The 27,117-nt window shown below is 33.2% G+C and overlaps 3 protein-coding genes and 1 pseudogene across 4 annotated transcripts; 1 reads left to right on the top strand and 3 right to left on the bottom strand.

Annotated features, from left to right (window-relative positions):
- Positions 1-725: 725 nt before the first annotated feature.
- LOC124827902 (protein TIFY 8-like) lies at positions 726-4,601 on the bottom strand. The gene is made up of 6 exons (XM_047301078.2): positions 4,189-4,601; positions 3,051-3,238; positions 2,524-2,948; positions 2,334-2,421; positions 1,600-1,756; positions 726-912 (listed from the first exon to the last, which is right to left on the bottom strand). Exons 1-6 carry the CDS (start codon positions 4,406-4,408, stop codon positions 872-874), a joined length of 1,119 nt encoding a protein of 372 aa, XP_047157034.1. The 5' UTR covers positions 4,409-4,601; the 3' UTR covers positions 726-871.
- Positions 4,602-16,227: 11,626 nt separating this feature from the next.
- Positions 16,228-17,670, bottom strand: LOC124827908 (uncharacterized; annotated as a pseudogene). The gene is made up of 2 exons (XR_015781229.1): positions 17,521-17,670; positions 16,228-16,782 (listed from the first exon to the last, which is right to left on the bottom strand). The product of XR_015781229.1 is annotated as an uncharacterized LOC124827908 (transcript).
- Positions 17,671-17,971: 301 nt separating this feature from the next.
- On the bottom strand, positions 17,972-20,953 carry LOC124827901 (Pentatricopeptide repeat (PPR) superfamily protein). The gene is made up of 2 exons (XM_047301077.2): positions 20,295-20,953; positions 17,972-19,884 (listed from the first exon to the last, which is right to left on the bottom strand). Exons 1-2 carry the CDS (start codon positions 20,923-20,925, stop codon positions 18,668-18,670), a joined length of 1,848 nt encoding a protein of 615 aa, XP_047157033.1. The 5' UTR covers positions 20,926-20,953; the 3' UTR covers positions 17,972-18,667.
- A 2,585-nt stretch (positions 20,954-23,538) lies between these two features.
- Positions 23,539-27,117, top strand: LOC124827892 (2Fe-2S ferredoxin-like superfamily protein). The gene is made up of 6 exons (XM_047301059.2): positions 23,539-23,809; positions 23,966-24,079; positions 25,515-25,568; positions 25,820-25,882; positions 26,271-26,333; positions 26,762-27,117. Exons 1-6 carry the CDS (start codon positions 23,660-23,662, stop codon positions 26,795-26,797), a joined length of 480 nt encoding a protein of 159 aa, XP_047157015.1. The 5' UTR covers positions 23,539-23,659; the 3' UTR covers positions 26,798-27,117.

The raw sequence follows: 27,117 nt of genomic DNA on the forward strand, positions 1-27,117 counted from the left end.
AATTATTAAAAACAATTAGGTATTTATGATTAATTTAGATATCATTTTATAAATTTAAAATTAATTAATTATATTTAAAATAATTTTTATTATGAATGAAAAATTATAATTAATTTGTGAATTATAACTTTGATTTCTAATATTAACTATTAAATTAGGGTATAAATAATTTATAAAAAAGGTATCCAATTTAATTAGTATTGTAATTAATTATTTTGATTTTTAAAATTGAATGTTATTTAATGATTTTTTTAAAGACAATGATAATATAATATAATTATTTTAAAAATATAAATAAAATATAGAATGTATAAACTATTGACATTTGAAAGATTTTGAAAAAGATTTGTCTTTTATGTAACCCTTGTAACATTTAAACGATTGGATTGTCTGGTGTTCTGTTTTATGTGTAAAGTTCTGTTTGAAGAGAAATATATCTAACCACCATAGTAAAGATGTTATATGGTAGTTTTTTTTATCAAGGTTTCAGTAAAAACACAATAAAAGTAGTAATGGAGGTAGAAGGATGTCACAAAAATCGTGTTTTAAAACATAATCTTAACGTTCAAAATTATGTTTCTCAAACTATTTACCCATTTATTTATATATTTTAAATCTATCCATTTCTGTAAATTTGAAAAATATGTAAATTTTCCTTTGAAAGACCTTCATGCATTATATGATAAATATCCAATAGGCCCCCTTTAGGCAATAAACACTAAAAAAACATTGAAAACTCAACAAAATTACACAAAAGGAGAGGATTATTATACACAGTAGTCATCAGAATTGTAGAAAGGTCTAAAGCATTCTAATAAATACAGAAAACCTTGTACACCAACTATATATCATTGTGTTCTTGTCTTCAGAACTAGGATTTGCAGCTTGAACCAGATTTTCTTGTATCTTCAGCTGAAAAGAAATCAAACTTCGATGTCAAAGAACAAAAGCTTATTTTAATGAAGGGTCATGCTAACATGAACAGGATAGGAACACAAAAACAACAAAAAACAAATAGTGTTAAAAAAAGTAATCTCTCCATTTTCACTTCATTTATCATCAAAGCTTTTTGATAATTTTTCAGAGACTGTCTTTTATTTTTTTCAATCTAGTATTACTCAAATACATACTCACACAACAGTTCAACAATCATACGTATATCATGTATTTGCACAAAAACATGTGTTGTCAAGTATACTGATAGACAAATATAATCATTAAATACAATAGAAGTTTTATTTTTCAATGAAAAAGCTGATTTTAGTTCCGTAATAAGTGACTTCAGTGTTTGAGTTTAAGGAATCATGCCACAACAAAAATCATGAAATTTCAACCAGACTTTTAACCAATAAGAAATAAGACTTTGTATTCTGTCAACACCATCTCCATTAAGTATAACATGAGTTCAAATTCTCTGCTGAGTTTTGGTATTGCTTTTCTACCGAGCCTTCAAAATACATTGATCTTGATATATTAAAAAGTTTTTAATATATTTTAAAACATCAAAATCAGTATTTTGAAGGCACGGCAGAAGAATAGCACCGAAATCTCAACAGAGAATCCAAATTCATAATATGATATGATGCAATGCATGCATACCTGTTGTGGAAGTCAGTTGACCACCTGGTTCAGTGGCATGATGACTTGAATTTCTTTCCAAGTTACTATCATGGTGTAGCTTTACAGAAGATTTGGACGAGAATGCTGTGGTCCAAGATCCACCATTAGAGCCAGCTAAAGCCATTATAACATCAGCCTGCATTCATCAGAGAGCATGCAGAAGTTACAAAGCATAAAACATGCATAGATAACACTCTACACACTGCTAGTGTAAAAGATTACACTGTAATCCAATCAGAAACCACCACCATGCATAGTAAACTTATTGACTTTAATACTAATGATCTTAAAAATCTTATAAGCAATGATTTGATTGATCAACATACACAATGCATAAATATTAAACTCTATCAGAACTAGCCCTGCTTCATATTACAACCTTGCTATTTTCAATACTTATACACTCTTCATGGTTTACAACACAAGCCTGTTTAACAGCTCTTTAAGTGCGTGACAAACATCATCAAGTCTCCTCTATTTTCAAGGCAATGGTTGGTTACACAGATACAAAGAAGCAACACAAATAGAACTGGCTTAACGAATTTGTCCTAAAAACCTGCTATGACAAAATCGTTACATTGAAGTTAACAATAGTATTCCAAGATACAAGTTTTCATTCCCAGATGATTATAAATTATAAACAAAAACTAATCTCAGTCCACATTTCACTAAACTCAGAAAACAGATAAGCCTCACTAACATAAAAAGCTGACCTTATTAGGCTGTACATCATCAAACACATGAGCTTGACCTCCATAAAAGATAGTCATCTGACAGGTGGCAGATGATGAGCCACGTTGACTGCAGCCAAACCAAAATGTATAAAATCCATTTCCAAGGTAAAATCATAAAGGGCATGTAAAAAACACAAGGAAAATTGGGAAACTATATTAATAGATTTACTTCAGAATTGTGGAAGATTCAGGGTCTACTATGTTTGTCACAGGCTTTGCTCTGCTGCCACCAAGCATGGAAGAAGTCTTATCAGTGACTGCATTGATTGTGTTAATGGAACTGAAAAGCCCAGGACCCTTGATTCTGGTTCTAGACCCTTCATCAGCAGCTAACTGAGAGATAAATGAAGGAGCAGCACTAGTATCACCCATCTTGTTTGAAGTTCTTTGGTCCATAAGAGGAGCTAACTGCATGAAAGGACCAAAATTCATGAGAATTGATCTTTCCAATTTATTTGCATCAGACTTAGTTCCAGTGGGAGTCTGCAATATCTGAGAGCCACTGGTTGTTGGCTTCAGTGACTGCATAGGAAGAAACACATCATCACCATTAGACCTTCTAAGGCAATCAGAAGTAGCTGCATTCCGAAGCATCTGTATCAAAACCAGGTTCAAGAATTAACCAACAGAATGCAAAAGCAAAACGTGTTTCCATTTTGGTCATATGAATGAAACAGATGAAGAATTATGTGAGACCTTCATGGAATGTGAGTTTTGAAGGGAATGAGGGACCATTTGGAAGGAATCTCTGGAAGAAAAGATAAAAGTGGTATCAGAATTACTTCTCTTCTTTCTCACTACTCTGTTAGCTATCTCAATGCCACAAAATTCACTCTTCGGACCATAGAATGGAACTCCCTCAAGATGATTCCCAATCTGTTTTTCTATCAAATTGATGAAGAACAAACAGCATTACACTCAAAATTAAAAGTGGGAAACACTTCAAACTTTCATTTTTAATTTTCCTCAATACAGTTTAAATATTTTAAAAAGTACTCAAAACACCTATGTATTCAACGAAAAATCCAAGAATCAAAACAAAAAAAAACAATAGAAATCGGCATCAGCATTATGAAAAGAAAACTAAAAGTTGATATCATCAGTTTTTATTATCCAGTGCACAAGCTCAAACAACAGAAACTCCTAGAGTAGATTCAAATATCTTGCTCAATTTTAAGTCAAAAGATTTTAATAGAAGCATGAACTATGTTGCATAAAATATAACCAACATACACCCACTAAAAACTTAAAATAAGATAACAAAAAAAGGTAAAAACTTACCAGAAAATGATTCTACCAAATAAATACACACTGGGTGAATGGTTAACAGTGGAGAAGGAAATTTTCTAAATAAAAACAAATCCTCCCACACTCAAACAACTTTGTTGAGAAAAGAAAGAGCAACACAACCTAACAAATCCATCCAATTCATAAACTTCTCAATAACTCCGGGAGAAAAGAAAATAAGAATGTAAACAAAAACTAAATTACTTCAATGGATAAATTATTTTACGGAATCTCCACTATTTAGTTTTTCCCAAAAAAAAAAACATATTTTAATTTATGTATTGTGAAAGAAATTTAACAAAATTTAGTTTTGACATTCCCCTTCCCTCAAATAAATCCTTGCTAAAAAATATATATATTTTTCCAAACTGAGGGTAGAGAACAACAAAAGTGTACAATGAAGACAGACACGTAAAACTAAAGTCACAAGTGAACAAGTGCCTTCCACTGAGAAATCCGAACTCGACCCTCGAAAATGCAGCACATGGGGTTTGCGGGGAGAAGAAAAGATGGAGTTTTGAAGCAAATGGGGGTGGAACCGGCTCACCGGAAGCGAGGTGGGAGGTGGCAGCGCCGCTGAACACGGTGGCGGAAGATAGGGAGGAGCGGGTGACGTAAAGATGAGAGGTTTGGGGGGCATAGAGCACATTGGAGTGAATGGGGTTGGTGCTCTTAGTGCCAAGAAAGTCATGGAACACGGGGTTCACAAGCTGTTGATGTTGTTCCTGGGTCACAACGTTGTTGTCGGCATTGTTTTGCTGAGCCATTCTCTCAATGAGGCCATTGCATATTCGTGTTGGTCTTCTTCATGGCTGCCTCTGGTTCTACTGTGCACTGAAGAGAGAGAAAGAAAAACAGAACAAAGAGAAGAACAGAAGAAAAGGAGAATGAGCGTGTGAGAGAGAGAGACAGAAAGGAAGGGAAAAGAAGGGAGTACTTCGGTTCAGTGGAGAGCATGTCTTGTCTCGTTTTTATTTTTCTTACTTTTTTCATTAGTAAAATATAGGTATTGTATTTTGTAATGTTATAATTCTCCATTAAATTTGGAACAGTATAATTCATATTTAATTTTAATTTAATAAAATAATTTAGATTAAAGATGCTCTCATCTTTTAAATTTGTTATACGAATTTAAAATTTGTTTCTAAAATTTTACATTAATTTATAACCTTAAAAATAAAAATAAATAATCATTCTAACTTAATTAAATTAGGTTTTCTTTTTTAAGTATTAATTGTGAATGTAAAATGAAATTTAAGAGATAAAAGAATAAATATTAAGTTTAATACATCATTTAATCCCTAGTTTGGGGCGTTGTGTTCAAAGTCGTCCTACCTTTTAAAAAAGTTCACTATTGTCCCATATTTCGTTCAAAACGGTTCAAGTTGGTCTTTTTGGCTTACGGCGTTAAAAACATAACAGTGCAATGATGTGAAAATTGTGATCTGTCTAATTTTTTTATGATGTGGCAACTGCGATCCATTGATGTGGCAATGTTAATGTAAAAGGCTAGGAGGACATCGTGAAACCCTAATTTTCCTAAGATCAAAAACCTTTCTGCCACCATTGTGAAACCCTAGCCGTCGCTGTTGCCGCAGAACGAAACGTGCCACCAACAAACCCTTAGGCCATCATGTTGTCGTCACCACCATTAACACAGACATATAATTCGAAGCAGAGAAAAGCAACAGAAAAACCAGAAATCAAACCCTATCCACAATGAAACCCTAACCCGCGTAGCCAGTAATCAGGGTAAAATCTCCATCATGCGTTGCGCCTCGCCACCATTAAGCAAGAACCGAATCGAAATCCCTAACCTACAAACCAGAAATTCCAACCCAAATATGAAAAAGAAAATCGCAATCGCGACACTTAGAAACCCAATTCACACATGCAGCAAACCATAAACATACATAATCGCTACCCAAATCGTAGAAACCCTAGTTCGCATGCAACATCCATGGGCACTAACATGCAAATTTTGTAAGATATGACAATTTTCTAAATATAGCTTTAAAACGCAAGTATTTCATTTAACATAGGGATGGCAAAAAAAATTCGCGCTCGCAGATATCCGTGGATAAAACTCGCGACGGATAGTTAATATCCGTGGATATTTACTACTCGCGGGTTGCGTGTAGCGGGTTGCGTGTAGCGGATATTTTAGTACCCGCTTATAAACGGGTCGGGTGCGGATATTATACTAACCGTACTCGCGGATATCCGCTACCCGCAAAAAATAAAAATAAAAATTTATTTTATATTTTATTAAGTTAAATTTAATTAAAATTAACATTAATTTATATTTTATAAGGTTAAATTTAATTAAAATTTAATTTTAATTTATATTATATTTTATATATTTTTTGTAATTTTATTTAAATTTAATTTTAATATTTTATAAAAATATTCTTTTTAAAATATTTGAAGGTATCCGCGGGTATCCACGGGTATCTGCGGGTTTTAAAATATTCGTGGATATTTTTTAAACGGGTATCCGTGAAGGTAATGGGTCAGGTAGCGGGTCGATTTTTTTTCGGGTCGGGTTGCGGGTAGGCACTATCCGTGTCCAACCCGACCTCTTGTCATCCCTAAATGTATACCTTTGTCTTTTGTCTTATTTGATAAACGAAGTTTTAATCAAACAATACACACACGATCTTATGTTGTAGAAAATATTTTTAGCTTCGTATATATCAAGAAGATCTTGTAAAGCTCCTATCTACATCAAATAACTCTTGTAAGACGAGCTAAAGTTATTTTATGTCAACAAGCATCTTAGCACACCTTTTGTTAATCTTGAAAAGGTTATTTTTCATGTATGATCTTTAATTTTACTCTAATTTGGGTGAAAGTTATTTGTCCTTCGTAGGGCGAGGTGAGTGCAAAACTTAAATTATAATTATTATTGTTTATTTTGAATACAATTTATATTAAATAATATTGTTTAGAATCGAATGAAGATCAAGTTGATCTACCACGGCAAAAAATTAAATAAATTAGGACCATGCCACGAGGAAATTCAACAAACTGTGTTGAATTCGACTTTGGTGCCTCTCACGCACATTTCTTATGACAACACCCATAAGGGCTTATTGCTCGAATTCAAATAGAGATGACATTTTGAGACGAGTAGTTTTCATCTCCTTGTAAATGAGATGTTTGTTACTCTTGATGATGTCTCGACGTTCCTTCACCTCTCGGTCCTTTGACAATTCTATGATTTGGTGCAGTTGGACTTTAAAGATGCTCGTTCAGTCCTTGTCGAGCTTCTTAGCATTGATTGTGGCAAGACTGGTGCGGAGATAGAAGAATCACACGGGCTGAAAGTCAGGCTCGGCTGGCTTAGAGAGATTTATCATGAGTGGTGTGAGGCGCAATAATGGGAGTAGGTTGCTAGAGCATATATATTGTTTATAGTTAGATGCACAATATTCGCAAATAAGAGTGTCACTTCTATTCGCGTGTCTTACTGTTGTTTAGAGACATACACGCATGTGACAGATATGTCTGGGGTGTTGCTGCACTCGCCCATTTATACGTGCATCTTGGGGATACGAGTCTGGCTTCCACCAAGCAGATGGCCGGATATTTGACTCTGTTACAACATATATCTTCCACTTTGATTTGATGTACTTGTTTCCATGTTCAAAGATGAAAGATGTTTTATTGAATAATTTTTTTTTTAGAATTGGGTATATGAGCATTTCCCTAACATAGGAAGAAGGTAGCTGGTGTCTTCTTACGATGATACCACACCACCTGCTATTAGGTGGCAGATCTCGACGCAAGGTTGCACTCTTCCAGAAATTCAATCACAGTTGCATTCCCTCACATACACTAAAGTTATATGGCACCCGTGTAAGGAGACATCAGGGCATTCGTCCTTTCTTCGGCATTTGTATGTATTTCGAATGGATTTGGATTGGTGACGTCCTTTATCGTATCTGCCTGTGTTAAGGTAGTTTAGGTTTCAACAGGTCATTCCACGATCATCCACTACCGTTGCAGATGCGGATATAGTCACCATTGATTATGTTTGGTTGCACTTCACAGATCACACTGAGGGATGTGAGACTTGCAGCATCCCCTTCTGATCGTGTTAATGGATACATAAAGTGCTTCAGGAGGATTTCATATTCATATATTGTTGTTGTTGTAGATGAGGAGCAACCAAGTGTTGATCCTAGAGGAAAAATAATATATGGATGTGAAACCCTCCTGAACCACTCTATGTATCCATCAACACAATCAGAAGGGAATGTTGTAAGTCTCATATCCCTTAGAACGTAATCTGTGAAATGCAACCAGACATAATCGATGGTATCCGCATCTGCAACGATAGTAGGCGATCGTGAAATGACCTGTTGAAACCCAAACTGCCTCAGAACAAGCTCAAATAGATGTTAGCAAAAGACATCACCAATATGAATCCATCTGGAATACATACAAATGTCAAAGAAAGCACAGATGTCCCGATGTCCCTCACACGGGTGCCATATAACTCCAGTGTATGTTAGGGTATCCAACTGTGACCGAATCTCTAGAAGAGTGCAACACCTGGCGGCACGCGATGTGGTATCATCGTAAGAAGACATCAACCACCTCCTTCCCATTCTAGGGAAATGCTTGTATATCCAAATAAAAAAAATTATTCAATGAAACATCTTTCATCTTTCATCTTCAAACATTGAAACAAGTACATCAAATCAAAGTGGAAGATATATGTGTACCTGTAACAAAGTCAATTATTTGTCCATCTACTTGGTGGAAGTCAGGCTCGCATCCCCAAGTTACTTGTATAAATGGGCGGGTGCAGCAACACCCCAAACATATTTGTCACATGCGTGTATGTCTTTAAAAAACAGTAAGACACGCGAATAGAAGTGAAACTCTTATTTGCGAATAATGTGCATCCAACTAGATACAATAGATATGTTCTAGCAGCATATTCCCACTGTTGTGCTTCACACCATTCAAGATAAATCTCTCTAAGCCAGCTAAGTCTGACTTTTGACCCTCGTGATTCTTCCATCTACGCATCAACCCTGCCACGATCAACGCCAAGAAGCACAACAAAGTTGAACGAGCGTCTTCAAAGTCCAACTCCACTAAATCACAAAATTGTCCCAGAACTGGGAGGTGAAGCAATGTCGAGACATCATCAAGAGTAACAGATATCTCACCTACAAGGAGATGGAAACTAATCGTCTCAAAATGTCATCTCTCAATGAATTTGAGCAATAAACTCGTATCAGTGTAGCCATAAGAAATGCGTGTGAGAGGCATCAAAGCCGAATTCAATACAATTTGTGGAGTTCTCTCGTGATAGGGTCATAATTTCCTTAATTTTTTGTCGTGGAAGATCAACTTGATCTCCTCCTCATTTTGTATTCAAAATAAACAATAATAATTATAATTTACGTTTTCCACTTACCTGATCCTGGGAAATAGTATACGCAACATGCTAAACATAGTTCGTCAATAACGAACAATCACGTGGACCTATAAAAAATCCACCAACATCCTCATCTATGTAAGGACCATCCTCATGCTCTTCTTCTTCAACATGGACCTTAAATACTTCCTCTCAAAAACCTACTCCTCAGCTATAAGGTCATCCTCTGCATGAGCATCAATAACAGCTTGGCACCTTCTTCGAGTTAAAGTTGTAGGTCTACTTGCTTCACTTTGGGAAAACTCTCTCTTCGATAACTAGATGATACACCACATGTTCTTATCATTTCTTACAAAAAATTAAATTATTAAATAAACCAAAATTAAATAATTAAACAACACAATAAATAAAAAAATGACTACAAAAGTAAGCAAATATCTAAAAAACATATGTAAAGAAAAACAAAACAAACTTATTTTTTAAAAAAAAAAGTTTACCTAAACAAATTACAAACATATCTAATAAATAAATAAAATATTATATTAAATATAATTTAATTATATAAATTAAAAAACTGTAAAAACAAACACAATTATTTAAAAAAAATTAATTACAAATATATTTCATAAATTAATTAATTAACTATAAATTTAATAAAAACAATTTCAATTAACTATAATTAAATTAATAAAAATTAATTCATTAACTATAAATAAATAAAACAATTACATAATTAATTATAAATAAAATAATTAAAAATAATTTCAATTAACTATAATTAAATTAATAATAATTAATTCATTAACTATGAATAAATTAAAGGTTTAATACCTATTTTGATCCCTCAGTTTGTAAGGTGTGTTCAAAATTGTCCTCTTTTTTTTAAAAGTTCACAAACATCATCCTATATTTTGCAAAAACGGTTCAAGTTGATCCTTTTTTCTTACGGCGTTAAAAACGCTAATGACCGAGTTGCTCCCCTGGCCAAAATAGAATGACCCATCAAGTTAGTTATTACGTAGCAAGCTCAACCATTAAGCGACTGCCATGTGGCAGTCCCTTCCCACTCAAAACTAGAAGCTTTATCACACTTCTCCTTCTTCTGCAATCACTCATTATTAACCAGTCACTATAATTCAGTTGCAAAGAAACAAAAAATTAAAGTGACAGAGAAACACCTACAGAAGGTGAGGACCAGCTTTGAGTACACGAGATTGTCATTCTTCGGTTTCTTTATTGCTTGAATCAAGTTCTAACGCCAATTGAGAGGAAGAATATAACGTTTGATGAGCGTTTTTAGGGTTATTAGCGTTGTTGTTCTCTGATTCCTTCTTCTTCGTTGTGAAATCCATAATCGCACGCTGCTTCCCAAACCCTAATCCCCTTTTCCCTTTTCTGAGATCAGAGAAATGAACTTCACTTTGGTTTTTTAAGCTTTATATGTAGCTTCAGTTCAAAAATAATTTAACTGTTTTTTTTATTTATGCTCACTCAATTTGTTTGACTAGGATAAAAAACAACACCCTCTCAAACCCCATATTCCTCCTCTCATCGTGTGCCCCCTCTCAAACCCCCTTACACCATGTGTCACCCTTGCTGTAAACCAACACAGTCGTCACCCTGTGCACCTCTGCTCTCTCCACAACTACATCGCGCCCATCTCCCTGCCCTTCCGAATGATCACCACGCATGCGTTGAGAGGGAGTGAACTGGGAAAAAAAGGAGTGTGGTATTGGTTGTGGGTCTTGAGTCCTAATGAAGTGAAGTGGTTGAGGACGTAGCTAGTGACATTGGAGTCGAGTTTGGTTCTGGTGAGGTAAGGGTGTGGAGGTAAGAAGAAATTGTGGAGTTTGAGGAACTGGAGAGAAAAAGTTTTTCCACCAGAGTTAGGTTTTCAGAGGAGGAGGAGGAAGATGTCGAAGAGTGAGGAAAATGCAGAGCGTAGAAACCGAGAATGTCACATAATGATAAATTAAACAACTCATTCAGGTTTTGCACGGAGGGCAACTCTACTGCTAACTTTTTAACACCGTAAGCATAAAGGACTAACGTGAACTGTTTTTGTAAAATATATGATGGTTGTGAATTTTTGAAAAAAAAGAAGTAAACTTTGAACACACCCTACAAATCGAGATACCAAAATAGATATTAAAACTAAATTAAATTAATAAAACAATTATGTAATTAATTATAAATAAAACAATTAAAAATAATTTCAATTAACTATAATTAAATTAATAATAATTAATTCATTAACTATAAATAAATAAATAAATTACGTATTTAGTTATAAATAAAACCCTTAATTTAAAAACTTTCAATAAATAAATTTATAAAACAATAAATTAATAAACTAAAAAATTAAAAACAAAATCATTAAAGACATCAATAAAATGGGTGATTCGTTGGACCTTTAACATATATCGATATCCGTTCAATTACAAATATCAAGATTTGTTGAACAGATTTTCCATTTGTGTTTACACCTTCAACGATTTGTTTTTATTTTTTATAACAAAACAATTTTTATTATTGTAAATTTACAAAAATTATTAAATTAACTACATATAAAACAATTATATATTCTAAATAAATAAATCTAAAAAAAATTAATTAATAAACTAAAACTTTAAAAAAAAAATTCATTAGGCCTTCAATGGATCTCCATATCCGTTGAAAACTTGATAAATTTCCCATTTCCATTGAAGACTTAATAGATTTCTCATTTCCATTGAAGACTTAATAGATTTCTCATTTCCATTGAAGTCTTCCAGGTTTTCTTTTTCATTTCATTTTTTCTTTTTCATTTCATTTTCACATAGCAGCACACCAAATTATACATATTTACCAACACCTGTTCACAAAGATTAATAGAACTTAAATATACATATAAATCAAACTAACATGCAAACAAACATCCAAAACAAAGAGGAAAGAAAACCAACCTGGATCAGAGAGCAAACCAACCGGAAACAAAACGAACCCACTCCTCCGTAGCACGAACCAAGGACCAAACTCAATGGAAGCAACGGAAATGGAAAAGGGAAAGAGAGAAGACGAAAATGGAAGAGAAAGAGAGAAAACAGAAATGGAAGAGGCGAGATGGGGAAGAGAGATACTGAGATTGTGGTGATGAGGTGAGGTGTGCGGGTGAATAATAGGGGGAAAGCATTTTAGATTTTAAATAAAAGTAGAAAAAGTAAATGTAAAAGTAACAATTTTTACCTAAGGTTATTTTAAAAAAAAAAATTAGAGAGATGCATGGAGAAGTTTGGGATGGTGAAAAGTCTGGGATAGTATAGGGAGAAATAGGACTGGGCAAAGTGTACTAAACTGAACTATAAATAATTATAGTTAATTATAAAACAATTTAAATAAACTAAACTGAACTAAAAGATAGTTAAAAAAAACTGAACTAAACTATTTTTAGTTCAGTTAAACTGCAATAGTTCAGTTAACTATTTTTAGAACTATAATACATTTTTGAAACTGCATTAGTTCAATTACACTGCAATAGATCCATTTGCAACTAAAATAAAGCTTCTGCAATTTCATAACAACATTGATAAAAGATATCTGATTCAAAAACATATAGATATAAAAAAAAACAATACCATTAAAATGTATCGTCACTCTATTTATGAAGCTAAGATTAGTAATAAACAAAATAGTCAGTTCATCAAATTATCAATCTTGCCTGAACACCACAAGTTAATATCTGATAATTCTGGGTCAAAATTGCCTAATAATATTCTTTCTATTTGCTGCTCAATTCATCACGTATTTAGGAAGTGATTCCTTCATGACATATTTCTTATTTAGAAGTTGGGAATCCACACTCTCTACATTAGAATACGTACTCTCTACATGGAAAAATAATTATAAGGCTTAATAGCTTATTTTGTCCCTAGTTTTGGTGAGTTGTGTCAATAAGGTCTCTCTTTTTAAAAAAGTGTCAATTGTATCCTCACTTGTTAAATTTTGCCTTAATCAAGTCCCTTCTGTTAAATACTCATAACGGCATTAACTTTTTATTCTCTCTCTTCTGTTTCTCTGCAACGCAGCAGACCTTTCTGTCAGTGCTATCTTTTCGTCCTTTTATGCAGTGATATTTCCAATTTCAATCCAAAAATACTTCCAATTCCAATCCAAAGCAAAATGCACAATCTCCATTTTTCCACCTCCATTATATCACATTCGGTTGATTATCCAATCCCAAAGACTCTTCTATTCTTTTCCATTCATTCTCCACCTCCATTTTCAGCAATTAATTCATCCATCAATATCTTTTATTCTCAACATCGTTGCCATCAATTAACACAATACACACAAATCAGAGAGAAAAAAATGGGAACAAGAAATTGATTGGGAGAAAAATGGTTGAATGGTAGTGCTAGGGTATGCAAGAGCCACGACGTCAACGACATCGCCGATTATAGAGGGGTGGTGGAACACAGATTAGGCCAAGCCTAAACCTAAGGGTTTCTTTCTTCTATCACAATCTCAGAAAAATCAAACTTTTTCTTAAATCTGTCAAAGCCAAAGGTATTTGTAGCTTTTTCAGAAGCAAAGACATGTCTCTGACTCTTCCAACCTTAAGCTTCTTTTCAGGAAAAAAAGACACTCTATCATGGGATTAGGAACTACTCCTGCAACCCTTTTTTCCAATTTATTTTGCAAAACTAAATTTAAATTTTGTCACGATTGAATTTCCAACATTTCCAACATGTGCATGCACTGCAAAATTAATTTGTCAGGTTTGATTTTTATGCCCAATAACCAAAATTCATGTATAATTAGGTTTGATGTCTATGCCCATAAACCAAAATCCATCAGGTTTGATTTCTATGCCCATACCCTTTTACTCTTTTTGTATATGCTATCAGAAAATTAGGTTTTTTTCTTAATGTTGCAGGGGGTGCACCACCAGTAAGGAATAATTAGTTTGACTTCTCTGCATATTATGATACCTGGTGTTTAGCTCTCTTTTTTTTATCACATTTTTTAATTCAATATGACTTATGGTTGTAGAATTTGCGTGTTATATTTTCTCTCTCTATGAATTTATAGTGTTTACTCTTGGCTTTTGCAGGTGCCTCTATTGAACTAACTATATCTTTTAAAGCTTTTGTTTTTTCATTTTGCAATTGAATTTACTTGTTTCAAGTGTATACCAATTCGGTTCCACAGTTTTCGGGCAATTTGGTTGAGTATCTTTTAATTAATTAAATAAATGATAATTTTTCATGGTTTATGAAGAATTTGAGAGAAATATGAGGGTAAACTCAGTACTCTATTAATTAATTTGCGTTTTTGTTCTTGTGTACAGGCTCAATAGCTGCAATCAATTATACAAGTTTAAGTATTTTGAATCTTTCATAAACTCTCTCTGTATCCATAAACTCAATTTGTTATATTTTGTGAGTAGAGTTTTCTTACTGCTCGTGTTTCTTTTTTTTGCTTTATAGGAAGAGGAAAACCTTTCCATATTTCTATATTGTCTTACTGCTCACTGTCAGGCCCCATGCCTGTAACAAGTTGCAACGTGTTTTAATTTTTATCATGATTAAAAGACACATTGCACAGGATCCAAGTAATGTTTTAAGCTTCTGACAAAAGAAAGAGAAAAGTCTGCTTTGGGAAAGAGTTTGGGAAAGAGGAGTAGAAGAGAGAGAAAAAAAGTTAACGCTGTTTGTGTGCATTTAACGGGATGGACGACGTTGACGCAAAATTTAGTAAGTGAGAACCAATTTGACACACTTTTAAAAGGAGAGACCTAATTGAGAACATTCAACAAAACTGGGGATAAAAAAAGATATTAAGCCTAATTATAATGGAAAAATAATCCAACACAATCATATGCTCGAAAAATTTTCTTCAGTCAATTCTAACCCTAAACAACACCTAGCAATCAAGTAAAAATGCATTACATAAGTCACCCGCACAAATCTCGATTTCCCATGCAACGATATTTGATATTTCAAAACACAACAAAATACAATTTTCAACTACATTGTAAAAGCAGCACAAAAAGCAATTTTATTTCTAAAGCAACTCCACACCACACAATTGTTGAATTGAAACAGTTTTACAAGTAATCTATAAATTTTGTCAAAGATGGTTATTATGAGAGAAAAAAAAAACAAAAAGTTGATGAAAAGTAAAAGAAATTGAAGGATTGGAATTGATTGTATGAATCAGGCAAAATGATTTACAGTTTACAGAAAAGTCAATTTTTATTTATCTGAACTCAAACAGACATGATATTTGATTTGCAAATCAGACACCACATAAAATGGTGGCCACCCTTTAGGTTACAGAGTCCAAACATCTAAATATTCCAATATAAGAACCTAACATTGACTTATGAAGAACAGAAAGAACATTTGTTTTTCTTGCATTCTCACTATTGTAGGGTTCTCCATGGAAGAAGTCAGGAACCACCACAAAATACCCATGGTTTGCAACTTTGTCTGCAATTTTCCTATGCAACATAACAAACAATTCAATTTTCCTATGACACATATACTCTCTACGTTGGAACATCCCAATTAAGACAAAGAAACATGACTCATTTAGTTCAAACAATAAGGTTCACGTAGAATATACTCTTTTTATGCCTATCAACCATTATTCAATTAATTAACACCACATAGATGCAAATTCAAGATTTAAAACAACCGAAGATTATCCTCTGCGCAGATATATCCTCAAACTTTCGAGCAAACATTTGAACCCATTTTTACTACACATCATACATCATTAACATTGTAGTTCAGCCACAACCATAACAACCTACACATGTTGATCTAAACAAAGGTTACAAGTTATTAACCACAACACAACTATTATCCACATGCATTTAATAGTTCATATCATCTAGTTCATTACAGACCCAAAGTCTAACCATTTATATCACATTCTACTCTTCATAGCATCTGCTTGTTATCATCACCCAACTAGCACATACATAACAGTTTAATTTGCATATAACTAGATAACCAAAGCAACATCAATGATCAGGCTTATCAATACCTAGTTAACATCCGAAATTTAAATCAATAAGTTTAGATAGATAATTACTAAGATGGAAAACAGAACGCGACCACTGAAAATGGCTTCTTCAGTTAATAAAAAATAAATTCTAAACATTCCAAAAAGAGCATACCAGTTATCAAATTTCAGAACTCATTTTTACTCCAATGTAGAAACAAAATGCAGCTTAAATCACCGAATAATATTACAACTCGATAATGCTCAAATCAATGAATTTTCATTCTACATTGTATCAACAAATCCTGTTAACCATTCCAATATACCACAGAGTGAGAAAAGCATTCATACCACAAAATTCAACTTTCATCCCAGCATCTCCCCTTTCCTTGCAGCTCTGACTCGGAGGTCAAACTGAACCCGTTTCTGAGGCCTGGACTCCCAAGAATTATCCTTACTCTTCAAAATTGACCTGGGGTTAGTAGCATCTCTGCCACTGCCTACATCTGGTGTGGATTTCTCAGAGACATGTAGAGCATCAATCTTTTTAGCGGCTTCATCATCCTACTTCAGCCTAATCCTCGCAGCCAAATGATTTGCACGTGGATCTCGCACAAAATCTCTAAACGAGGTGAGGAAAACACTGCTAGAACTAATCTCAACTCCGTCGTCCTTTACATCCTTCATGTACACACGATCAACTGAATCATCTTTCCCAATAGCATGTTCATCATATTGGTCTTCCTCTTCCTACATAAAGTGTGATTCACTCAATTTTCTTTTCCAATCCAAACTTTGACAGTGAAAAACTGGTAACAAAAACTGACAACAAGAATCACAGAGAAAAAACAGAGAGACCTTCCTTCTCAAGTTTAATTATATATTTGCTTAAACAAATGATAACAACAACAATAAAAGGAATTTGGTGCATACTGCAAGTATCCTCTACAGTTGCTTGAACCGAGTAGGACTACTCTACAGGCAGGCATACCATGGGTTCAAACACAAAACCATTTGACTAAAATGAAACAACCTCATCCGATTCGATCCATGTGTTTCATTATATATGAAATTTAAGTATACAATCTTAGTCCATCACCTTCATAGTATATTCTTCAATAAACTCATATTCCTACACAATTTTTCACATTAAACCAAAAAAACCCTCAAATTTAGAGACCACTAGTTAAGGTGGAACAACAGTGAACCCATGGGGGGACTAAATGGTAACAGTAACAGACTCTTCAATATATTTAAATCTTTTTCCTACACAATTTCCTCACACAAAAAAGAGGGGTAGTAAGACCAAATTAAAAGGAAAAAGCTTTCCTTCATCGTAGGTCTAAATGATTTTTTTTTCAAAAGGGAAAAAAAGAAGCAATTTTCATCATCAAATTGGTTGAATTAAAATTATAACTGCATAATGTGAGTTCATGATAACATATTATTGGGGGGAAAAGAATAAAGAGGTATGAGCGGTATATATACCTCGTAATCGAGGGTGCAATCTTGGCCAATACCAAACCTAATTTGCCACTGTTCATCATCGTAATCAAGCAGTTTAGAAGGTCCACGTGGTGCTTCTTCTTCATCGTCGTCAAGATCATCGAGGCCCTCCAATTGAACCCGCAAACTGGAAAAAGGGTAGGGTTGGGGTTAGAGGATTCACGTCCCTCAATCAACCCATTTTGCAGCTTCAATCCTTTGTAGGCAGTTTGATCCACTAAATCTGAAAATGAAATTCTCTTCATTTCTCTCAACCCTCTCGAACCCTAGCTTTGAAATTTTTCAATTTGGGGTGAAATTATCAATTAAAAGAAAAATCTGTGGTTAGTACTGAAACCCTGGAAAGTTCAATTTCTTTTAACTGAACGATACACTAGTTTAATTAGTTTTCAGTTAAAACAAGTTTAGTTATTTTTAGAACAATATAGTATGGTTAACTGTAATTTTAGTACAGTTTATTGAACTATGTCCAAGCCCAGGGAGAAACCCTCCAATAATAGACTCTACAATATTGGGTAAAAGCATACATAATACATCGAACTTCATCCTAAATAAAATATTTTTGATAAATAAATCAAATATACATTAAAGAATGTAATATATCTATCATCACAATCTCTTCTGGATTGAAGCTTTTGAAGTCCGATGACCTTCTTCTGAGCAGACCCAGAGAGAGGCAGAGGAAAGCAATTGTCTGACTCAACAATTTATGAGACTTTCCTGCACAGAATAAAATAACCACAATTGCGAATTCTCAAAGCCATCAATTATCCTTCTTAAATAGTGTGTAATTGGGATAAGTCAAGTTCTTCCAAGAAACAATAATTTATGATATGCTAGCATTCAGTTGATGCCATCTTCATTGATAAATTACCCTCAATGTGGCTCCCAAGAAGTTATTTTCTGTATAACTAACTCAGATTGCACCTGTTAATGTAGTCATGACAGCAGTAAATCAGTTCACTGATCCCCGTATTAACCTCGTTGTCATGCCTGCAAATTGCATAGCGAAGCACACCAGAACTTTTTGAACATGAATAAATGCAAACTGAATCCCATGTGTTTCAAACTTTCCATAATTGATCCCTGCTGAGTGATAAGCACTAATCATAGAAGTTTCTACTGAATTTCATTTTCCCTCAATCTCCACTATCATAGATTTTGCGCTTGAGACAGCATTTTCTGATGAATTTCTATACTGACGAAGTTCACTGGGATCCTTACAGTCCTTCAGCATATCAGAAAATGCTTTAGCTTTCCGAATTATAGATTTTCTCCGTGTAAGAGCATCTTCTCTGTCTCCACCATAAGTATTTGGCAAGTTCCCAGAATAGGGAACAGAAGACATTAATTTGCAAAGCTTTTGAGCCATTTCAGTCATACCTTGTCTCTTTAACTCAGCTTTCATTCTCTGGAAAGTGAGATACTGAGGAACTATACCCCTCCTTATCATGTCCTCAAATTCAGCAAAAGCCTCTTCCAACCTCTGCATTTTGCAGAGCAAATGAATTAACATGGTACTGGTAGCCAAGTCCATATCATATCCATTATGCCTCATTTCCTTGCTAACTTGAACTGCCATGTCTAACTTCCCCTCTTCACATAACATCTTCACCAAAAGATGGTAAGTTAACCGGTCTGGGGTATAACCAGACTCAATCAACTTTGCATACAGGTTCATCCCCTCCTCAACTTTTCCACATCTTGAAAAGTACCTAAAAAAGTAGTTATAGGTAGTGGGACTTGGGACGAAGCCCCTGCTTATCATCATTTTAAGAATCTTACTAGCACCAACAAGATCTGCAGCCTTACAAAACCCTTTTATGAGAGAATTATATGTTGAATCAGTAGGGCCAATTTCCAAAACATGAAATCGTTCCAACATACCCAAAGCCTCTTTGAATCTTCCAGCTTCTGCTAGTGCATCAATTATTGGGTTGTATACAATTGCATTTGGTGCAATTCCTTCTCTGGTCATATCACCAACCGTTTCGAGTGCTTTTTCTACACGTCGCATCCGGCAATATCCTTCCACAAGGGTACCATATGTCACAACACTTGGTCTCACGTTCTCCTTCTTCATCTCTGCCCAAAGTCTCTCGCCCTGCTTAAGTTTCCTCGATCGAAACCATCCATTCAACATTATGTTATAAACCCGAATAGAAGGAACCCAACTTAAGTCCAACTCCTTTTTCCAAAGGAAATACTCTGAAGCTTCCCTAACCGACCCTTCTTTACAAAGTGAATCCATCAATATCACAAACAAACTCATTTCTGAGCCAGAATCCACAATGGACTTGTTATCTTTAGCGAATTCATAAGTTCTGATTGCAAGTTTGGACATACCTGATTTTTTTTTTCAGAAAGAAAAAGCATCCATCGTTAGAGAAAGAAACAGAATACTTTTGAAAAACACTACACACATAATTTGAGTTATGAAAATTCGTAAACAGATTGGCTGTAGTAGTATACCAACTTAAAATTCAACAATTTTAAACAAATTACAAATATTCCGATCCCTTTTAAACAATTTTTTCTTTTACAGCAAATTCACTTTCTAAATTAAAAATTAAGAAGTTTATAAACCCATTTCTCAACTCATGAAAACCAACTTCAATAAACCCTACTTCGCAAATCCAACCCCAAACACACACAATGCACTCAATTTGAGTTCTGAAAACTCTCAAACACATTGGCGAAACCGAAACTGAAATTGAACAATCCGAAACGCTAAATCGCAGAACATAATCCGTTACCTGCACGAGCATAGCGTCGAATCATGATGGCAAAGGTCTTAACGGAAACCAAGCTTTCGTTTTCTTCTTCCCCATCTCCACCGACGTGATCGAGAACGAGTTTCCATGCGACGTCAAATTCCCTTGCCTTTGCGAGTGCATTGACGACGGCGTCAAAGAGGTTCGGGTCGGGCCTGAAGCCGGGTCGCGTCTGGGCCCAGAGGAAGAGCGAGTGTAGGAGCTTGGGGGACGAGCCAAAGCGGTCGAAGACGGCGAGCAGGGAAGCCGGGTCCGGTTCGATGGCGGAGCGGTCGAGTTGGGCGTGGAGGACCGGACCGGGCGAGACGGAAGGGTCCGTGAAGAGGTTGGAAATGAGGGAGAAGGCGTTTAGGTTTGGAGAGGTAGGGTCGGGTGCGGGGTTAGGGTTGGGGTTGGAATTTGGAGGAGGGTTTGGTTTGGGTAGTGAGGGCCATTGGATGATTGGATTTCCCGGTTCGGATAGCCATGAAGAAGAGAAGAGACGGTGTGGGGAGGGTCGGAAGGAAGGGTTTAGGTTAGGAATAGGGTTTGGGGTTGAGATTGGGTTTGGAGTACAGGGTAATGAACGGAGGGAGAAGAGGGAATAAGGGGATTTCAGAGAACGAGAGAGCATTGGGTTCAGTTTGGAAGATGGAATAATGGTCGAAGTGGTAACTGAAGTTCACAACTTTTAAGTAGGACTTTCATACACTTTCACACTCTTGTCTACAATAGGAAATAATTTTTTGAAACTCATTTTTTAAGTTAAAACTCATATTTTTAAAGTTAAAATAGTATTAAATAATTGTAAAATCAACTATATCAGAAAATAGTGTTCTAGGAAGAAAATTCCAAAATTTCTCATATAAAATAATTATATATATATATATATATATATATGGGTTTTATTGTTATTTCCATGATTGGTTGGCTTCCTCTTGGTTTGACGAGAGTATCATATAGAAAGGAAAGTAAGTTCTTTTTATTTTCTAAAGGATTTATTTAATGTGTTTATTTTCTTATAATTTTTAGGGTTTTCTTAACTTTGTTTCTATTTTCTTCCTTCATCTTTCATGAAGTATTGTCTTTCTTTTTCCTTGTTTTTTTTCTTTTTAATATATTGTCGGTTTTGATATTATGATTTTCCTTATTTCTTTTTTTTTCCTTCTGGTATATATATACTTATTGTTTAGTTGTCATGTACTTTTCAATTATCTTTTTTAGGCAATATTTGCTGGCTTTATTTTTTTCAATTGTGTATATAGTTATTTACAAAGGTTAAGAAGTTTAACAATATAAAAGAGATCGAAGGAAAACACTTAAATTTGAAGGTAAAATCAATGACTAGTGGTATGTTAAGAATGGGATGAAAACAAGCATAAATAAATGATTTTTATGGATGATAAGGTAGATATATTTTTCCAATCTTTTTACTGTTAGGGATAGCAACACGAGTCAACCAAGATCGTTTAAGCCCGATCTGATATTGGTTCGCCAATTTTGGTTTGGGATGGCATGCCAACTTACAACCTAACCCACAAGTTGTGAGGTTGCCGATCTGACCCGTCAAATCAGTCAATTTTCTCTAATCTTACTTATTGTAGATCAAAGTTTTTGTCACTTTAGTTATGTATACTTTATTGAAATTTTTTCACATGATTGTATGTGTTGTAAGGTGACTTTATAGTGTCTATGGTTAACAAAAAAAATCTAGTTGTGTGAGAAGGTAGATTAGTAAAAAATGAGACTTATGTCATAAATAATTTTAAAATTCTAAAAAATAAGATACAATATGAGGTATGTGATAATGTTTGTAAGTTATTGTTTATTGGTGCTATTGTCGTTAAAGAACAACTATTTCCCAATATTCCTATGAAAGCATTCAATTTTAAAAGCTAAGGATGGTGACTTTTATACTGATATCTTGTGAAATTTGTTTTTTTATGTTGTTATTTTCCATAAATTTGTTTGAATTACATCATTTAATGTGTGTTTAGTTATGTTAATACAATGTAGTGGTTCTGTAATTGGTTGCACTTTATAGAATTTCTACGCAACAAAGTTTATGGATCATTGGGATAGAATAGAAAAATCTGGAAATTTTTGTGATAATCTTGACACAAGTCAAAATCAAGTCTGCTTCTAGTAAAAAACAATTATGTATTTCTATATTGTCTTACATATGATTTAACTAAGTAATTAACTTTCTCAAGACCATGATCGGTGTCTATATCCAACTCTTGGCATGTTGGTACCAAGTTATTTGTGGATCAAGATTTTCCACAAATAAATAAAGTGGAGTTAACGAAGCAGTACATATTTTTTGGTTATTTTTGCTATTAAGTTATTGTTATTGTTTTACTTTTTTTTCAATTTTTGAATTGTATAAATGAGTTGAACTTGAGTCAAGATCTGAGTCAACAACTCATCACAATATAAAAGAAAGATTTATATATAAACCATATGTAAAACAAGTTTGTGAGTTTTCAAACATGAAAGATGAAGTTACTGTTTAGGAAAGGTATTTTTATTGCATTATATTATTAAACTTTTAGAAAATTTTATATGTTATTATTGATCATAGGAAAAGCATGTTGTATCACTGTTGCAATCATTATGAAATTTATTTTGGAGAATGATACTATTACAAAAGAAGAACGGAAGAAATTAATAGTTTTAAGTGTGTTAAATGTAAGGCATCTAATAAAAACATGTAGACATTTTTTATATCAACAATCTGTTTATATATTCAATTTTGGTGATTAATGGGTCGTTGAATAGATTATCCAAACACAAAGAGAACCTTATTAGAATACATCATCAAAAAATTATTTTAAGTGAATAATAGTACACTTGAAACAAAATTCAATATTCATTCAAGCCATTAAACATTCTTGATAAAATTTTATAATATTTTTTTATCTCGTGAAACAATAAAAGTAAACTATTTTCTTCATAAGTAAACAACAGTGACATTATTAAATGAATAATAATATTTTGATAATATTTTAATATTATTTACCTATTATTTTATTATTGGTTCATATTAATATTTATAATTATTATTGACTGTGAAATAATTTTCCATCAATCACAAAATACACTTAGACAGATAACGTAAATAATGTTACAATGCTGTAAAAGAAATCTTCTTAAAAGTATCACTATTGAGTGATCAACTTCAACTTGGAATTCATACATATATTCACTTAGGTATTTAGGAAGGAGCGAGTTCTAGAGCGTCACATATAAATACAAAACGGAGCATAAAGTACGAAATCACACACACACAAACACCACCACATTGCCCATTGCACTTTTTACATCACAAAAACAGTTTTCGCGAACCATCGATAAAAGAAAACAGAATGGCTTCCATGAATTTATTCACCACCATTTCCCTCGCCGCTGACAGCCGGAATTCCACCGCCTATTTTCCCCGGAGGCGGGCCAACTTCGTCGCTCTGGCCGCCACTTCGCCGGAATCTCCTCCGGAAATAGAGCTCGAGTTCATCGGGGTAACGTTCAACTAATTCCATTTCTACCTAATTTCAATTCAATTACATACATTCGATTTGTCTTCTCACTTTGTTCTTGATAATTTAGCATACGCGAATAGAGTTAATTTGGGTTAGTGAATTTGAAATGAAAAATGTGGAAACGGTTTGTTGCAGCCGAAAGCGGGGAGTGATGGGAAGTATCCGGTGGAAAAAGCAAAAGCGATAAGCGGAGAGAAGCTGTTGAGGAATATCATGACGGATAACAAGATCGAGCTTTACGCCACCTATGTATGTCCTCATACCACATGATTTTCAGTCCACCACAACCACTAACTCCTTTTGCACCACATTTTCAATGGCTATGCACTACTTTTTAGTTATTAGTATAATTAATTACTCTTACTATAGTTATATAATTTATCTTATGGTTTCCATATTTAAAAATATTAAATTAACTTTATGTTATAAGTTTGGTTATTGTTAATTAAGTTTTTATAAAAAAAAAAATGTTTTATTTAAGGTTCAAACTATTTCTTATTTTTATTTAAGTTTATGTTCTTTTATTTTGTTATAAAAGAGATAATTTATTATTGTTTTCATCTTTTTATCTTTAATTTACTAATCAGAGGTCTTGTTCTATAACAATCCGATTGAATAATCACCATTGTATATTTATTTGTAAAAGTACTAAAATAATTTGTAAAAGTACTAAAATAAATTATTTTAAAATAAAGAGACAAAGATAAAATTGGTATAACAATCCGATTGAATAATCACCATTATATATACATGTGAAAAAACGATCTTTAAAGAATGCAAGATGTGTTGTATACCAAAAAAAAAACGTAGTGTTAATAATCGCCAAGGAAAAATTAGTATTTAGCAAGAAAGTTCTTTTATCAATTTAAAAATTATGTGATGTTCATAATTTTAAGTAATCAAAAGTATATTAAAGTTTGCTAATAAGTATTTTTCAAAAGGACAATTTAGATGTAATATTTTAGTCTTTTTGTTATTCTTTAATTAAAATTTTAGTTACACAGATAATTCTTATAATAAATATTTACAAAGACTACGACTAAAGTAAAATTTTCTGATTAAAAAGTAACATGAAAAGTATTAAAACAACTAATTTTAAATAGTTGCAGCGCAATTTTTTTATGCTGATAATACCTTTTATCAAACCCTTAATTTATGTAACTAATGGTTATCCTGCCTTTAGTTTTTTCAATATTTTTTATTTTTTTTTATTTGAAATGAAGTAAATTTTGTATAAACTGTGTGTTGATTTTTAAGAAATCTACTTTTATTTTAATACTCGTTTAAGATATCTACTCCGTTTTTTATAGATTGATAAGTAGTAAGGTGTAGAAAGATTTTCAACTCATTATTAAATGACAACATGGCATTTAACTAAATTTAGAATATTAAATTTAAATTAAATTTTGTAATAATTATTGTTATAAAAATAGAAAAATAATTTATTAAAAATATATAATCTAATGTTATCAACGCATTTTTGTTATTATTTTTAATAAAAAAATCCTTCATATATAAATTGCTTATCCATTGTTTTTAACAATATCGTTTAAAAAAATAAGAAACGTAAATTTAGAACTCAAACTTTATATGAATTAACTCAAATTCAATACAGCAAAAATGATAAAGTACTCATTTAAATAATATTTATGTAGCTGTTAAATTTTAACTTCATGAAGAGCAGGGGAAACTGATGAACTGCGGAGGAGGAGGTAGCTGTGGAACTTGCATCGTAGAGGTAAATAATTTTGTTGTTGTCATGATAACATTTTCCTACGTACGTTTCCATTATTAAGCCGATGCTTCAAGATTCAATTATTTCAGAGATCACATCGTGTGTAAATTGTCTGTTTATTGATCATTCGATTGAATATTAACTTTCTCTCTGACTTTTTCACTTGACATAATATAGTCAAAGGTTTTTCACAAGGTATATACTATATACTCATTAATCTCTAATTGCAAGTGATATTGATTCTTTTGTTGCAGATTATTGAAGGAAAAGATCTTTTAAATGAAAGAACCAATACGGAACTCAGATATCTCAAGAAGGCATGTTTGCTCTCCCTCTCAAATTCATTACACAATAACCTTTTGTTCGAGTCATGGTTCAATTTTAACTGGTTAAATCTATAGTTGAATTGAATATAATTAGAAAGAATGAAATAAGCTATTTAAGTTTTAACTGATTGGAAATCTCCTATTCTAAGCCAGTGAAGAAATTTCATATTTTGAGAAAGTGATTTGATATTATGGTCATTGAATTGAATGCACTTCCATCTTATCCAATGGAACAGTGAATTACTGATGATTTATAGCCCCTTTTTTTTATTTTAATTCCAATTTCTTAGAAAGGTCATCTTACTCTTTGAGGTGATATGATGGTAAGTTTTGAATTTTCTGGATCTTCTAATTCTAAGCTTTGGAGCATTTTAAACAGAAACCTGAATCTTGGAGGCTGGCTTGTCAAACTATTGTTGGAAACAAAGAAAACTCTGGCAAGGTATCTTTCAAATTCAAGCTTCACTTTAAATAGCTATCTTTTCTTTTTTCTGTGCTATGATTAGTTGTTCTGTGCTATGATTAGCTGTTCTGTGGATCGAGAGTGGTGTCACTTGAGCACGGCATATACCATGATCATGATCTACTTTTATTGGATATTTTAAGTAAAAAGTTATTTTATTTTATAATAATTTAATCTGATTGGATGTCATATTTCATAAAGTTTCAATATCTGATATCAAGTTGATCCCAATTCACTACATGCACCATTAAAATGCCTATTCCTATATGAAGTCTACAGTAGGACCCTCAATGATGAAGACAATTATAGCATGTAGAAAATATGATGTGCTTGTCTACAATACGATTGGTTTCCTTCATGTGCAGTAGATCTGGTGGATTGATATATTTGCTATGATGGCATTTTAGGTTGTTGTTCAAAGGATTCCTCAGCGGAAGAAGTAATAGACCATACCAAGCAGGATTTCCATATGTTCCTCCTCGATTTAACAGGGTTAGAAGCACCAGTACAAACCAGTGATGCCTGCATCATAACTTTATTTAAACTTTTGGTTTGGTTCTTAATGTAAGCTGGCAGATACCTATAATGTATAATTTCCCTTCATGTTTTTTAATGCTTGTCACTTGGTTTCAATTCTTTGGGTTAGTGTACAAACCTTTGGTGTACAATAACATTGTATGCTTTATCCAAAACAACGATCCAATATGCAGAATATGTAATATTGCAGAAAAGAGAAATAACATTGTATACTTAATCCATGGCA

This window comes from Vigna umbellata, chromosome 1 (genome assembly GCF_029865625.1).
Source record: "Vigna umbellata cultivar VRB3 chromosome 1, Vumbellata_1.0, whole genome shotgun sequence".
Lineage (NCBI taxonomy): Eukaryota > Viridiplantae > Streptophyta > Magnoliopsida > Fabales > Fabaceae > Vigna > Vigna umbellata.